At 35.2% G+C, this 15,440-nt stretch overlaps 2 protein-coding genes across 3 annotated transcripts in view; one reads left to right on the top strand and one right to left on the bottom strand.

Annotated features, from left to right (window-relative positions):
- The first annotated feature begins 180 nt into the window (after nt 1–180).
- On the top strand, nt 181–1,835 carry LOC111894003 (uncharacterized). Its single transcript, XM_023890070.3, has 4 exons — nt 181–881; nt 1,088–1,189; nt 1,496–1,563; nt 1,655–1,835. Exons 1-4 carry the CDS (start codon nt 255–257, stop codon nt 1,833–1,835), a joined length of 978 nt encoding a protein of 325 aa, XP_023745838.1. The 5' UTR covers nt 181–254.
- Nucleotides 1,836–5,403: 3,568 nt separating this feature from the next.
- LOC111893989 (metacaspase-1) overlaps nt 5,404–15,440 on the bottom strand; it is a 28,358-nt gene continuing 18,321 nt past the window's right edge. Inside the window, exon 5 of one of the 2 annotated variants that reach the window (XM_042896843.2) lies at nt 5,404–5,535. In XM_042896843.2, the coding sequence (XP_042752777.1) occupies nt 5,449–5,535 (87 nt within the window). In that variant the 3' untranslated portion in view covers nt 5,404–5,448. Of the gene's footprint in view, nt 5,536–15,079; nt 15,377–15,440 lie in introns of those variants that run through there. The other variant, XM_023890059.3, reaches the window with a different exon arrangement.

Here is a 15,440-nt window from a genome sequence, read left to right as displayed (position 1 = left end):
CATTTAATTAAATTGGAACATTTGTCGGCATGGAGACCCATTATTAATTCGCAAACCATCTCCTCTCTTTCACACACCCATTTCCTAGCTAATTTCCAAATTTGACACCCTTTTAGGTTTTTCAATTTTGGTTGGATGCATATTGCATGCCCACAAAATCTTTCTTTTCAATCAGCAAGAAATATTCGTTCATGCATTGCGCAAGCTTTGCATGAAGAATTTTCTTTAATTAATTTTCCTCTTCATATATAAACATGGCCAGATTATTTAGTTTTACAACCATGAAGGATCGATGGTATCGTTATTTCTTCTCTTTCTCCGGCCTCCGATCTGTATCAAACGACCTTGGCGATGGCACAATCATGCATTGCTGGATCCCAAGAACCTACAAGCCATCAAAACCTAACCTCCTTCTCCTCCATGGCTTTGGCGCCAACGCCATGTGGCAATACGCAGACCTCCTTTCTTACTTCACCCCTAAATTCAATGTCTTTGTGCCTGATTTACTTTTCTTTGGTAGTTCCTTCACATCTAGGCCAGAAAGATCCGAATCTTTTCAGGCGAAATGTGTGATGAAGTTGATGGTGGATTGGTTTGGGGTGAGGCGGATGAGATTGGTTGGGATAAGTTATGGTGGGTTTGTTGGGTACAGCATGACTGTGCAGTTCCCGGAGGTGGTGGAGAGGCTGGTGGTGTGTTGCTCCGGCTTGTGTTTGGAGGAGAAGGACTTGAGAGATGGGTTGTTCACAGTTTCCAATGTGGAAGAGGCTGAGAAGATTTTGTTGGCTCAGACGCCGGAAAAGTTGAGGGAATTGATGAAAGTTTCTTTTGTAAAGCCTGTCAAGGGAATCCCAAATTACTTTCTAGCTGATTTCATTGATGTAAGTTTATTACATATTTACATCTATTTATTCTTATAAGAATGTATACCTCGTGGAAAATATGTTTCTTAACGTGGTTGTAACTTGAGTGGTTATATTTTATGCTCGTATATTGTGATCAGGGTCTAGAAAATGAGAATCTTAAATGGTTAAAACGAATAATGAAATTGATACGTTTTTTGCATTTGTCATTTTGTAACATGTAGGTGATGTGTTCGGAATATTTAAAAGAAAAGAGAGAGCTTATTCAATCAATCCTCAAGGACAGACAGTATTCAGAATATTCAAGAATGCCGAAGGTTAATCAGGTTTGAACTTAGAACCTTTTCTTTTATGGTACTAAATCCTTTTTCAAACACGTACCTAAACTACAACAAATTCAACTTTCAGTAGTCTTCAATGATTTTGAGCCCATTGTTACAAAAAAACGTGGTATAGTAATGCCATCCTTGTTTTTTTGAAAAAAATAAACTGATTTATTATTTGTTGTTATATATTACTAATTAAAGATAATACCACTTGGTTAAAATCCGAAATGTAATTGTTAGGGTCGATTATATGAGATTGTTACACTTTGTTGAAAATGAATTTGTTTATTGTGCCGAATCAAACAGCCCACATTGATATTATGGGGAGAGAAAGATCAAATTTTCCCTCTGATCCTTGGTGAAAGATTACTTAGGTGAGTTCAATTTAATCATAGTTTATGGTTTCCATTTTTATTTTGCTTTAAATAGGGTCATGATTATTCATATATATGTTGCGTTTAATAGACATCTTGGAGAGAATGCTAGAATGGTAGTCATTGCAAATGCTGGTCATGCAGTTAACCTGGAGAAACCCAAAGAATTCGCAAAACACCTCAAAGACTTCCTTCATGATGATTCTTTTACCTCATTTAGTACTAGTTCTCGTTCCTTCTATAGCTGCATATCAGAAGATGAATTACGCTAAACTCTCAGTGGTGAATGCAAGATTTTTCAGTTACAGGTTTTGAATTATAAGTTATTCAGGATTTAGTACAATCTTGTTAAGAAATGATAAATAATATATATAGAAAAAATTGTAAGAATACATGAAGGTGTGACTGCCACATGGTGATGGTTATAAGGACCATAGTATTTCCTTAGTCTAAACAGTAATTTTTAGGACGCTTGTTTTGTGTCTAGAGATCGTTTTGCTATAGTGGTTGTAGTGTCGCCATTCTTATCTATCCTTTATATACATAATTACGTACGTATATGGACAATGGAGTATATAAAGCCCATGTATGTATGTTCATTTTTCTGCATTTTAATCCCTTCTAAATATTAACGATTTCTTGATTATGTTCATGTTTTTATATAATAACTATGAGGGTGTCGTATTCTACTTCGAAAATTCATTGATTCCCTATTAGATTGAGCGTATAGTATAGAGAAAATAAAACATTGAAATGGATAAATGTTTGAGTGTCGTGTCAAATATTATCCTTAAGTAATAATCACTAAACAATTGTTCCATCAAGAACAGTTTCACTCTAATACTCTTATTGTTATAGTATTGAGGATGATCCAAATACATTTCAAAAGCTTATGCACTATCAAGATGTAATATTTTGGAAGGAAGTAATTGACGATGAAATATCATCAATTCTTGAAAATGACACTTGATTGTTGTCTGATTTGCCTCCAGGTACTAAACCACTTGGTTTCAAACAGATTTACATAAAGAAAATGAATGTTAATGAGACCATTGACAAGTTCGAAGTCTGATTAGTCATTCAAGGTTTTAAACAAAAACTCGTTGTTTGACTATTTTAATATGTATGCTCCTATTGCACGTATTTCTACTATTAGATTGTTGATTGCCTTGGCAAATATCCACAATCTAGTTATTCATCAAATGGATGTGAAAACAACATTTTAAATGGTGAACTTGACGAGGAAGTTTACATGAAACAACTAGAAGCTTTTGTTATGCCCGATAAAGAGCATATGGTTTGTAAACATGTCAAACCTATGTATAGGCTAAAACAAACGCCTAAACAATGACATCAAAAGTTTGGTGAAGTTATTTTGTCTTCTGGTTTCAAGATTAACCAATGTGATAAATATGTTTATAGTAGATTTGATGATGCTACTAGTGCTGGAGTGATCATTGGTTATATGTAGATGACATGCTGATTTTTAGTACCGACCAAAATCAAGTGGATGAAACAAAAAAATTGTTATTGTCACACCCAAAAATTTCATGCCAAATTAAAACTTTTTCAAAACATTTAAAACCATTGATCATTACAAAGTTTGTTTTCAAAATATCTAATATCAGAGTTTTCCCAGAAACATAAGCAAATCATGAGGAGTTGTACGATCATGCATTCGCCTTACCGCGATCCCCTGATATACCAGAAACAATAAACTGAAACTATAAGCCCGAAAGCTTAGTTAGTTTCCCCAAAATACCCATACCCACAACAATACACATATAATCATAAACAACATACTATGGGTCCAATCAACCATCGAGTTGGAATACCCCAGGCCCACAACCAACAGGTTGGAATGCCCACGTACTATGAGTCCAATCATCATCGGGATGGAATACTCACAGCCCACAACCAACAGGTTGGAATGCCCAGGTCTATTGGCTTTCGTACAAAGCAGACAAGCCTCAACCGCCAAACAAACATGTGCACATATAATAGATAATCACATAACAGTCTATAGACAACAACTGATCTAACGGATCATACCACATATCACATAATATTATTCTACCCTCTACGATGCCGAACTAACAGTTCATACTAGCATAACCTAACCTGATAGCAATGTAAAGGGTCGGCCTTGGTGCCTTAGACCCTTGAGTATAGTGAGAATAACTCACCTCACAGATGTCGCACTGAAGTGATAGGCTTAAACTCACGAGTCACCAACGTGAACTTCGGCACCTATAATTACCATAAGACCTTTTCCATAAATTTCCCAAATTACCAAAATACCCTCAGAGTTCAACTAGTCAACCCTTGGTCAAAGTCGAAGTCAACAATCAAGGTCAACAGTGCATGTTGACCCAACTCGTCGACTCCTCCCTGAACTCGAGAAGTCGTGAAATCCTTGATTGACTCGCCGAGTTTCCCCACAACTCGCCGAGTTCATACGTGTCCAAAGGTTGGGAAAACCCTAGCAGACTCGCCGAGTCATCCGACTGACTCGCCGAATCCCTTCGATCCTTCACCCATACAGATGCTTTTTAAGCCATGCTAAGGCTCCATATTGTAGATCCAGCTTCCTAAGGCATGTTTATCACGTAAAGTTGCAAACTTTACATGCATGCAAGGTGATAATGACCCAAAACAAGCTAAAGAAGTGGCTTAAGGTAAGGGAAAGGTCATAGCTCAACAAAGATTGAAGCTTTATGACAAAGAGGGGCCAAAGGAGTCTAGATATGAGGTTGCAACCTCAGATCTTGACCCGAATCGGAGAACCACCACACAAAACCCTAAAATCCCAACCCATAATGAAGAGATCTAACTAAGAGAGAGCCAAGGTAACAACTTGTTACCTCCAAAATGATGCCAAGACAGAGAAGAATCTGAATCTACAACAGCCCCTTGCTCCAAACTTCTTGAACTCCAAGCTTTTCACTCCAAAGATCCCTCTTCCAAGCTAAGGAGCACACAATTGTAGAGAGCAACCACGAATTAGGGTTTCTGAACTCAAGAGAGGTAGTAAGAGAGGCTAAGGGGAATAAGTGGTCCTTAAATAGGGTGCAAATCCCCAGAATTTAGGGTTTCATCTGCCAGCTCCTACTTGTCGAGTCCCTTCTTGGACTCGGCGAGTAGGTCACTAAAACACGCGGGCCAACCCGCTTCTACTCGACGAGTAGGGCAACCAACTCGTCGAGTAGACCTTGAAAACAGGAAAATTCTTATAAAATCGATACCTTAGAATTGGGGCATTACAGTTATCATCTAAGTTTTCCATGAAATATTTGGGAGAGGCTGATATAATTCTTGGAATAAGAGTTAAAAGAATAAAAAAAAGGCCTGGTAATAATTCAAAGTCATTATATTGAGAAAATTCTTAAGCAGTTTAATTTTACCGATTGTTCTCCTATGAGCACTCATATGTATCCAAGTGTGAAATTGATGGACAACACTGGAACTCCTATTTCACAATTGGAATACTCTAATGCCATTGGTAGTTTGATGTATGCAATGACAAGTACCAGGCTTGATATTGATTTTGCTATAGGAAAATTTAGTAGGTACACCAAGAATCGTAATGCTCTACATTGGCAAGCAGTGAATAGAGTGTTTAAGTATCTTATGGGAACCATGGATTATGGCTTGAGTTACTTGGGATATCTTTTAGTTTTGGAAGGATATCCATATGCAAGTTGGATAACCAACCTGGAGGATCATTTCTCAATGTCACACCCTTGAACCAGGCGACGGAAATGTCCGGGGGGCTTGTGCGTGACTTCATCTTGAAATATCATTACAATGAATATAAATGAAACATGATATCATCATTATCATGCATATCAAATACAACCAGCATTGTTTACATCAAGTACAATGTTACATGTTCAAAATATTTAATGTATGTTGATAACAAAATATAATAACTTCCACCATTTCCTGCTGACCTTTCTTCTTAACGATTCCCTAAGAATACAAGTTATTTTAAAAAACGTCAACATATATAATGTTGGTGAGTTCATAAGCATATTTGAACGAAAAGTTTTGAATTGTTAGTATACATTAGAAAATACGATATTTTCTGAAAATGGTTTGAACGTGATGTATCAAAATCAAGTATTAATGCATGTGCGTTTGCTGTAGTTAAAAAGTATCGATAATAAAGATGTAATCCAGATAAAATCCTATGTTTTCAATGGTAAGTAGAAGGTAATGTATAATTGTATTAATCCCAGAAAATCTGATATTTTCTGCTTATATGAGTATTGAGGTCATAAAATTTCCAAGACCGTGTATGGATGTATGTATGTTTTTAGTATTGTTAAGATTAGTATTAATATACCAAAATCTTTGATGAAGTTAGTCTCTAAGTGAGCCGTTACAACCATGCTTGATAATGACTAATTCGCCTGTCTTGGCGTTTTCAGGCGCCGGTTTTTTATGTAGGTAAGGTTTGTCGCCCTAGACTGGCCTAGTCTAGCTATAGCGAACAACTAAGGCTTGGGGTGTCACCCCGTATAGATCTATATTGTTGTTGTAAGTCCCCAATATGCTTGTGTATCAATTAGATCCATTTGATGGTTCAGAATCCCAATCAAACAGATGATGCCAAATCAAAATAGAAGAGAAAGAGAAGAAGAATAAGTGAATCTTGAATGTATTGATCAATGGAATGATGCTCCTTACACAAGATTCAGTTTCTCTCTCTAAAACACACCTTAGAATACACACACTTAAGCTCCTCTCTTCTCTCAGCCGTATACTCTCTCACATGCACTCCTCAGCTTATATATATATATATATATATATGAGACATGGGCCGTGAACAGGTTCACGACCGTAAACCTGTTCACGACCGTAAACACATATACAGCCGGAAACACCAAGTTGTTTACGGTCCTAGACATAAAAATACATTTTCCTAGAAAATGTAAAGTATAAACCAATATTTTAAACCCAACAATCTCCCCCTTAGTTTATAGCTTTCTTTTCCAATGACCCAACAAACTCCCCCTAAAATGTAGTTGGCTCTTCTTGTCAATCTTCATTGGGAGCTTGGCTTCAGCTTTAATCTTCAATTTCTTCACAACTTCAAGATGAATTTGATGAATCTTCAATAAATGACTTCATCTTGAGCAGTTGGGATTTTCTTCAGAATTTGACATTGAACGCACATTGGATGAGGAGGCTTCTTATAGAGATTCTTGAAAGATAGCGCTTTCAGCTTGAGAATCTTCAAAGAGAACATCAGAGAGAATGAATCTTCTGGATCACTTCAGCAGGTACAAAGATAGTAGCAAATTGATTGAGGAGGCTTCAATGCAATCTGTCACATAATCTTCAAGTGCAGCTTCACCTTGCTTCTGGGGTGGTTGAAAAATTGAATGTTGAAAGAATAATCTTCATTTCTTGCTCCTTCGAATGAAAATTCTTCGATGATCACGGATGAAGCCTTGACTCAGAAAATCTCGATACAATCTCCATGAGTCTCATCTACATCTGAATTCACTTTTCAAGACAAAACAAAACTAAAAGAAAACTTAAAACAAAATTTTTGGAATTTTCATATTTTCTGAACAGAGAATAAAATAGAAATAATACTATTTTTGGATTTTTAATTTTCTGATTTTTGTTTGATTTTTAAATTTTCTAATTTTTGTTTGATGATTTTTTTTAAATTTTTTTAATTCGCCCCTTGGTTTATATCTTTCTTTTCTAATTAACCCAACATATAAATAAACTCCCACTCTCCCTCCAGGACACTCTGGTTATAACTACAGGCTACGATCATACACTCAAAGGTGTCAACCGACAAGTCTCACTAGATACTCAACTTGTTCACGAGTAATGTATTTCACCAAGTAAAATGTTTACGTGCATGTTTTAAGTTTTCAAATCCAAAAGTATGTATATGAATATATGAGGTTCAATGGATATGTAGAAGGATAGTTAAGATCCACTAAGACCATCTCCAACCCATCTCCATTTTTTCCCCCATAAATGGAGTAAAAAATGGAGTAAACAGTGTTTCATCTCCAACCCTACTCCATTTTCTACCCCATTTTTTACCCCAAAAAGTATATTCTTGGAATATTCCATTTTTATAACTTGTATATATTGTCAAATACACCCCTCTACTAATTAAACTATATATTTATGATTAATTAATATAAATTAGTATATAACATTATATTATAAATATTAAATACTGTATTTAAATTATTATTAGTAGATAAAATAAACTAGAAATGTATAAAATAAAAATGAGAGGGACTAAAATTGACAACTAAACTTCACCTCCATTTTTGGAGATATGAATAGTATTCCCCCATATATGGGGGAATACTATTCATATCTCCAAAAATGGAGGTGAAAATGGGGTAGGGTTGGAGAAGAATGGGGGAATAAATAGAGTTTGGGGGTGGGTTGGAGATGCCCTAAGCATGTGATTTTCAGTCCAAGCCCAATTAGCATGTAAATGGACCACTAAGGCCCAATAAACATCTAATAGGGTAATTTAGGCCCAATAGGCATGTAAATGGACCACTAAGGCCCAATAAAATGTGATCCATAGTCCAGGCCCAAATTAACATGTAAAAGGGCTGCAAGGCCCAATAAACATGTCATGGAAGATATTAGGCCCAATATACACTTAAATAGGCCCCTAAGGCCCATTGGCTATGTAACGAGAGTATTAGGCCCAATAAAATTGTTATCGAAGTATTTCATCCATTCGTTAGTATACCGTTGTTTGTTTTAGCTCGAGGTATTACCAAGACAACCAAAAATATCTAATTTTTGTAATAGTGACACTTTTGGCCCACTAGACCGAAAATACACATTTTAGTTACATTTTTGGAAAATTTGACACTTTAGATCCCTTAAGACTAAAAGTCTTCAATTTATGGGCTTAATTCAAATATAATGACCATTTGTGGCCCATTTTGGTTTAAATTTTATTTTCGGACCAAAATTCATAAATATTTACAACTTCGGCCCAATTTTTATAAAAATAACAATTTTGGCCCAAATTCGAGGAAAGTGACATTTTCAGCCCCTATATCCATAGATTTACATTCTTGACTCAAATTTTGTATAATATGACATTTTAGTCCATAAAAACTAAAATGTTTACACTTTATGCCCAAGAAAACCGTAAGGCCCATAAGTTGGCCCATTATGCGAAAAATTACACTTTTGACCCTTTTAAAGTCATAAATATCATAATTACCCATTTTTAAAGTAATTTGACTCTTGTGACCCTTGTAAAAACCGAAAAATGCCAAGGAGGACTTATCTTTTTGGTCATTTGTCAAAAGTGGTCCTTTTTTAAGATTTTGTTTAGTTTCTTATGAATCTTCACATTTTTAACACATTTATCATCATAGTAAGTTGTGTAAAGTGTTTTAGTTCTCAATTATCACAATTTTTGGTTAGAGTTTTCGAGATCTATAATGTTCATCACATAATCACAATTTAAATCAAGAAAACACACATAAGCATGCACAAATACATAGATCTAGCACATTTCAACTTGTATCCTCCCCCAAAACATAGTAAAACCGAAAATTAAGGGGTATGAACTCACGTTGCTTGTTTGTTCTTGGTCTGGTGAAGAAAAAAGTGAGGTTTCGACCCTACCAAGCTTTCCTTGAGTTGATCTAAAGTTCTATGAAGTTTTAGAGTATGGATCATGAATAAATGTGGGTTAAGAAGAGATTTAAGGAGTAACTTGGAGTTAAAACTATATAGTTCTAACTAAAACTTACTAATTATGGTGAACTTTGATGACTAACCTCTTGAAACACATTCTAATTTTCAAAAATTTAAAGGAAGATGAAGGAGTTCTTGAGAGATTTCTTGTAAGTGTTTGAAGTAATATGAAGATGATGGTGTGTGTGTGAGGTCTCGGTCGAAGATAATAAGAATAGAGGGGAGGGGTTTTAAATTAGGCTATTACTCCATTGCTAAAGTCTTGCTTAGATTCATGTTATGTAATTAACTTGGTTGTCCTCAAAATAAAAATGAGGTGTCACCACCTCTTTTCATGCAAATCTCCTATTTTTACATAGTTGGGCCGAGAAAGGCTAAGAAGAGAAGAAGGATGGGTGACTTGGGACTTACATGCTTGGTCATGGTCCTATGTGGCCCAATTAATTAGCTCTCGGCCCATTAGGCCCCTTTTATGGGAGTTCACGGCCCATTAAGGCTAATTAAAAAGGTTTAAGGCCCATTAGGGTACGTGGAGTCATTTATGGCCCAACGAGGCCCATTAGAGATAAACTAAACCATTTTAGGCCCACATGGCCCAAAATATTAAGTTTTGTAAATGTGGGTCCATTTAGAGCCCATTTAAGGGTTCTAAGCCCAACATAGTCAAATTGAATGCTTATTGGTCCATTAGGCCCAATAAGAAAATCCTAGTCCATCATAAACTTGAACCGGGATTCTTAGGGTTTTCAACCCTTAGTTGACTATTTGAAACATTTTGTGTAAAGTTTTGAACTTTACTTGTGACTCTTGATTAAGTTGGTTTTCATTGATTGAGCATAGTGCATGATATCGAATAAGAATTACATGTGTCACAATAGATGATGTTTACAAGAGTACATAATTTCCTAGTTATAAAGGTTAGTTGTGACACTCAATGACTGGTTGGGTATTTTTGCATAGTGGAGGTGCCATTTCACGGGCTTCTAATAAGAAAACTTGCATTACAAACTTAACAAAGAAATTTGAGTTTGTTGCGTTGCACTCTGCTGGTAAAGAAGATGAATGGATAAGGAACTTAGTCTTTGAGATTCCTTTGTGGTCTAAACCACTAGCACCTATTTCTATCCATTGTGATAACGTTTCTACATTGGGCAGGGCCTATACTCAAGTGTGTGATGACAAGTGTCGACACTTAGGTGTCCAACATAGTATGGTTAGAGAACTAACATGAATGGTGTAATTTCTATTGAGTTTGTGAAATCGCAACATAATTTGGTAGATCATTTGACTAAGGGTTTATCAAGAGACTTAGTGCACAAGTATGTTCTTGGGATGGAATTGAAGTCCATCTAAAATCTATAATGGTGAGACACCTAATTCCCTTCTAATATGGCATTAGAAGTTGAATTCAATGTGGAAAGCTCACACTTATAGATTGGAACACATGAAGTATAGATACCAGTTAATGTGTTCGGTTCTGCAGTTGACCAAGTTGAAGTTTAACTTCTTAATAATTCCTTTGATTAAATTTAGAGTAAATTACATGAATGGTCCCTATGGTTTGGGGTAATTTGCGCGTTTGGTCCCTAACTTATTTTTTTAACTTGGAAGGTCCCTACTGATTGTTTTTCTTATGTGTTTGGTCCCTATTGTTTGTTTTTGTTACGAGCTTGGTCCCTACCATACCTAAAAATAGTATTATTTAAATAGGAAAAAATGATGCGGTACGTAAGGTAAGGTGAGAAGTGTGAGATTAAGGGTGTGTTTATTTAAATAAATTAAAAAATAAAGAGAAAAATAGACTTTTTATGTAATACAGGGACCAAGCATGTAACAAAAACAAACAGTAGGGACCTTCCGAGTTAAAAAAAAATAAGTTAGGGACCAAACGCGTAAATTATCCTAAACCATCGGGACCATTCGTGTAATTTACTCTTAAATTTATGTGTAGATACATGGAAAGGAGTTACCTACGTGATTGTGAAGTGTAGCCACATTTTAAGAGGAGTTGGACTTGGCTGTGATAAGATCATGATAAGACTAGGACACACGGCTTAATAATAGTGTTAAGTTGTATTTTACTACAAATTTCAATAAACTAGTATGTATATTACTTTCTGGTATTCAAATGGGTTGATGGATTCAATTCTTATAACACCTTGATTCTCGAATATTTGTAAGAGTATGATACTAAATGGGAATTCAATCATTGTGACCTGTTCATTTAAGTACTAGTTTGGTTTTGTGTTTGATAATGTTATGTTTGTTCAAGGGTTACACTAAAATGGGGGAGGATTGTTAGCGATTTTAGTACCACCATGACATTTTTTGTAATTGGAACTTACATATGAGCTCATGGTATTAATAATAAGTACTATAATATACGCTTGGGTATATTCAGAGTGCACGCATGTATAAGATTGAAATAGAAGTCGGTTTGACGACAAGTCGGGGTCTAGGGGCAGCGCCTCGAGTTCAGGGTTTCCAAAGGGGCAACGCCCCTTTCGCAAGGTCTCGGGGCAGAGGAACTGGTTGGGGTCCCGCTTGGGATTATCGAATTCTTGAGGGTACATAGTGAAAAAAAATCTAATTCTTGAGGGTGATTATGGTAAAATTGACTAAGATCATCAGTTTTGGAAACAATTGATTTATTATTTAATTCTGGATTCCCTTGACTTGTTTCCAAAGGAACCCATGTCGACAAACCCTAAATCGAAGCCCTACGTCTCGTTTTCTATATAAAAGGCTCTCCACTTTGAAGAGGTGAGACCTTTTCTAGCTCTCATTTTTCTTCATATTAACTCATCTTCTAGCAATTTGTCTTACGTTTTCTATGCCTAGATTCGTTAGTGTCCCCTTGGAATTATACTAGGTTGAGTTTCTTGTAAGTGGGCATATGGTAGAAATATTAGTTCGAAAAGTGTTTACATGATCCAATGGGTATCCAGATCTCCACTATAACCCTACCCAATTTCTAATAGTGCATATAGAGAACGTCCAAATCTAACTTCATGTGAGGAAGTTATGATTTTTCGAAGTTTCAGTATAGTAGTATACGATACATAAACCGAATTTTAGATTGTTCAATTGTGAGGCAAAACAATCTAAATGAGAATCGAAGATCTCGTGAATAGGAATCTGTCAATATAAAGACAGTCGAGAACGAATATCGTAGGGAAGAGTTATGATTTTCATATGGACTTTAACAGTCTAAGCCTGTTAAATATATATAACTATAAAAATAAATTGAGAATTAGCCAACGGAGTTTAAGTGAAAGTTGTTGTACTCATCGGTAACTATGTATAGATATAAAGAACGTCAAAAATGGAGCTCGTACGAAGAAGTTAAAACTTTTTGAAAAACTGGAAAATTCATGTGTGTGTCACTTGGCGTGGCGCACAAACGTTCTAGAATTAGATGACTCAGGCCACAAAGAGATTGATAGGTGGCGGTATTTCGACGGAGGTACGCCATCCAATAGGTGTGGCGTGTCTAAAAAGGGTGTGCTACGCGCCCCCTGTGATCTTATCTATATCAGTCGAATTCTCTTCATTTCTCACCCTATTCACTCTCATTCTCTCTGGAATCTTTCTAATCTTCGGAGTCAAAATTTTCCAGACTTCTAAGTACTTTAGCTAGGTTCTGGAGTAGTTGGCAACCCAACGAAAAGGAGCTTTTGGGTCGAAGTACTGCCACCGTAATTTCCCATTTTTTTGCTAGAAACTTTGTAAGCTAGTTACACTTCTTATGTTTAAAGTGTAACTTATGTTTAAGTTCATTATCATTATTATGAACCTATAAACAATATTTATTAGTGATTCCATGTCATAATACATATTGATCTACTTGGGGTTGATGTTTAGGCTAGATTTAGTGAGGTTTTTAAAGCGGGATTTCCAAACACTATATTATGTATACGAACTGCACCCTACCTTCGGTATGATCTTAAAGGGTTGCTTCTTATCAACTATAGATCAGTAGACATTAGGATTATTGAGTAGTCTAGAATATCAATAGTCCCAAGAAAATAAGACTAATACTTAGTGATATTCATACCTTAATCATATCAAAGGAAATGCTAAAGAATTAGACAAAGCGCTGCCAAATCATCAGTCATCCAGTTTTAACAAGTGAGTTCATAGTTACTTTCATCTTACATATAGATATGAATTATTTACCTATTTAGATGCTATGTGTGCCTATTATCTATATTTTTAATACTTGTGCTCAATATAACTTACTTGATTGTACTATACTTAAATAAAGTATTGAACCATTTATCTTATTTTACCTAAAGTATATTAGGTAGTGAAGGGCTATAGAAAGTAAAATATGATGAGAGGTTATAGCCAACATGGTATTATTATACTACTAGGGATTAGTCATCTATTTGGGTATAGAGGATGGGCCGCAGACTATTCTAGACAAGTTTGGTGAAACATGGATAGGCTTGCAACCTATAAGTGTTTATTAGTCATACAAGGGTAGGTTTACAACTTGTAGGTGTTAATCGATCATACATGGGCAGGTCTACCACATGTAGATGTAAATAAATCGTATGTGGATAGGTCGACCTGTAGGCATTAATGAGTCATACATGGACAAGTCTACGACCTGTAGGTGTCACTGAACTTTACATGGGTAGGTCTCTAACCTGTAAATGCTAAGGAACCTCATAGAGACAATACTATGACCTGTAGGTATGAATGAATTATTCATATGGGCACTCTATTCACCCCATTATTGTTTATCAACATATATTGCTAAGGAATCCCCGAGGCAGTATTGTTTACTTAACTATCCTTTAGGTTAGATCCCTTGAAGTCATCGGTTTAGGATCAGGGAGTAAGAATAATGAGAATAGGTAATCAGGTTATTTGTTTAATGCGAAATATATAATTTAAAACAAATTAATTATATTATTTTAGGTTGAAAACCCCATGTGCTCACTAGGCTCACAAGCCTGACCCACTCGGTTTCTTTGTATCACAGGTAGCAGTACGAATATACACAGATAATGATGATTGAAGACGTTGGGAAATTTGAGGAGTATAGACCATTAGTATAATAAGTTACTGTAAGGTTTGTAAAGACTATGTTTATGCTTATGTTTCTTGTGTCAGTTATAACATCCCAAATTTTTAATAATCAATAAAAAAACATTTTTTCGGAAACACTTTTATGGAACAAATTATGCATTTATAAAGAATACTTTGTTTTAATAAGCATAAAGAAAAGGTATAGTTTGGTCGTAAAAATACGGATGTCACAATATGTTTTCCGACATTGTTGGAGTTGTAACAAAAAGAAATGGGAGACAATTCTACTTTAATATGTTGGTTAACAAAGTGAATATGTGAAACCCAAACATCTAGGGTTGGAGTGTGGGCCCAGCACAAATTTTTCATGGGAATACACATGTTACCATCTAAACACCAAGACTTATTTTTGCATTGTTATTGGTTAAATCTCAAATCCTTACTAGGGACGCTCTAGTCATGCAAAACCATATGTTAAAATTTGAATTGCTACTTTTGGGTTTTCCATGTGATTATTTTTTGATGCGTTGTAAAGTATCATATAATTTCCTAAAACAATATTTTGGAACCTTGTTGGTCCCGAAGTTACATTCACAAAACTTGTACATTATAAATTATCACTTTTACTTCCCTTGCGTTAACGAACTTTCTACACAATTGGTATATAGACTCTACTAACTAAATACAATGTATTTTATACCAACAAAAGATATTAAACATCACAAAATAACCATATTATAAAAGCATTACTCATATATTTGTTCATCTCATACATACCATTTATTATTGGAAATATACCATAAACCATTACACCTTTTTGAAATGTCGGTTTGACCTTTTGAAAGATGACAATTTAGGTGAGTAACTACCTCACTATGACTCAATTATAGATAAGACCTCCAAATTTAGCTTAAAACTTAACAACTTAGTAGTAAATTTTCATAAATTGTTTTTCTTATCTCCATTTAATCTCTGGTAGAATTATACTTATACTTTACATCATAACAGGCTCCGAATAAATCTCAAATCTTGTTGAACATGATAGTTGAGGCTCCTACATAGTCCAAACTCCGATATGTAAATAATCAGCACAAACTTATATCTAATTAACCATACTA

Source organism: Lactuca sativa, chromosome 7 (assembly GCF_002870075.4).
Source record: "Lactuca sativa cultivar Salinas chromosome 7, Lsat_Salinas_v11, whole genome shotgun sequence".
In the NCBI taxonomy this organism is placed as follows: Eukaryota; Viridiplantae; Streptophyta; class Magnoliopsida; order Asterales; family Asteraceae; genus Lactuca; species Lactuca sativa.
This window is presented reverse-complemented; position numbering and strand designations above follow the sequence as displayed.

Excerpts from the sequence above, each read along its gene's own strand:
- LOC111894003 (XM_023890070.3), top strand. The coding sequence starts at position 255 with ATGGCCAGATTATTTAGTTTTACAACCATGAAGGATCGATGGTATCGT. Across the intron at positions 882-1,087 it reads TTCTAGCTGATTTCATTGAT|GTGATGTGTTCGGAATATTT; the intron begins GTAAGTTTATTA and ends TGTAACATGTAG. Across the intron at positions 1,190-1,495 it reads GAATGCCGAAGGTTAATCAG|CCCACATTGATATTATGGGG; the intron begins GTTTGAACTTAG and ends CGAATCAAACAG.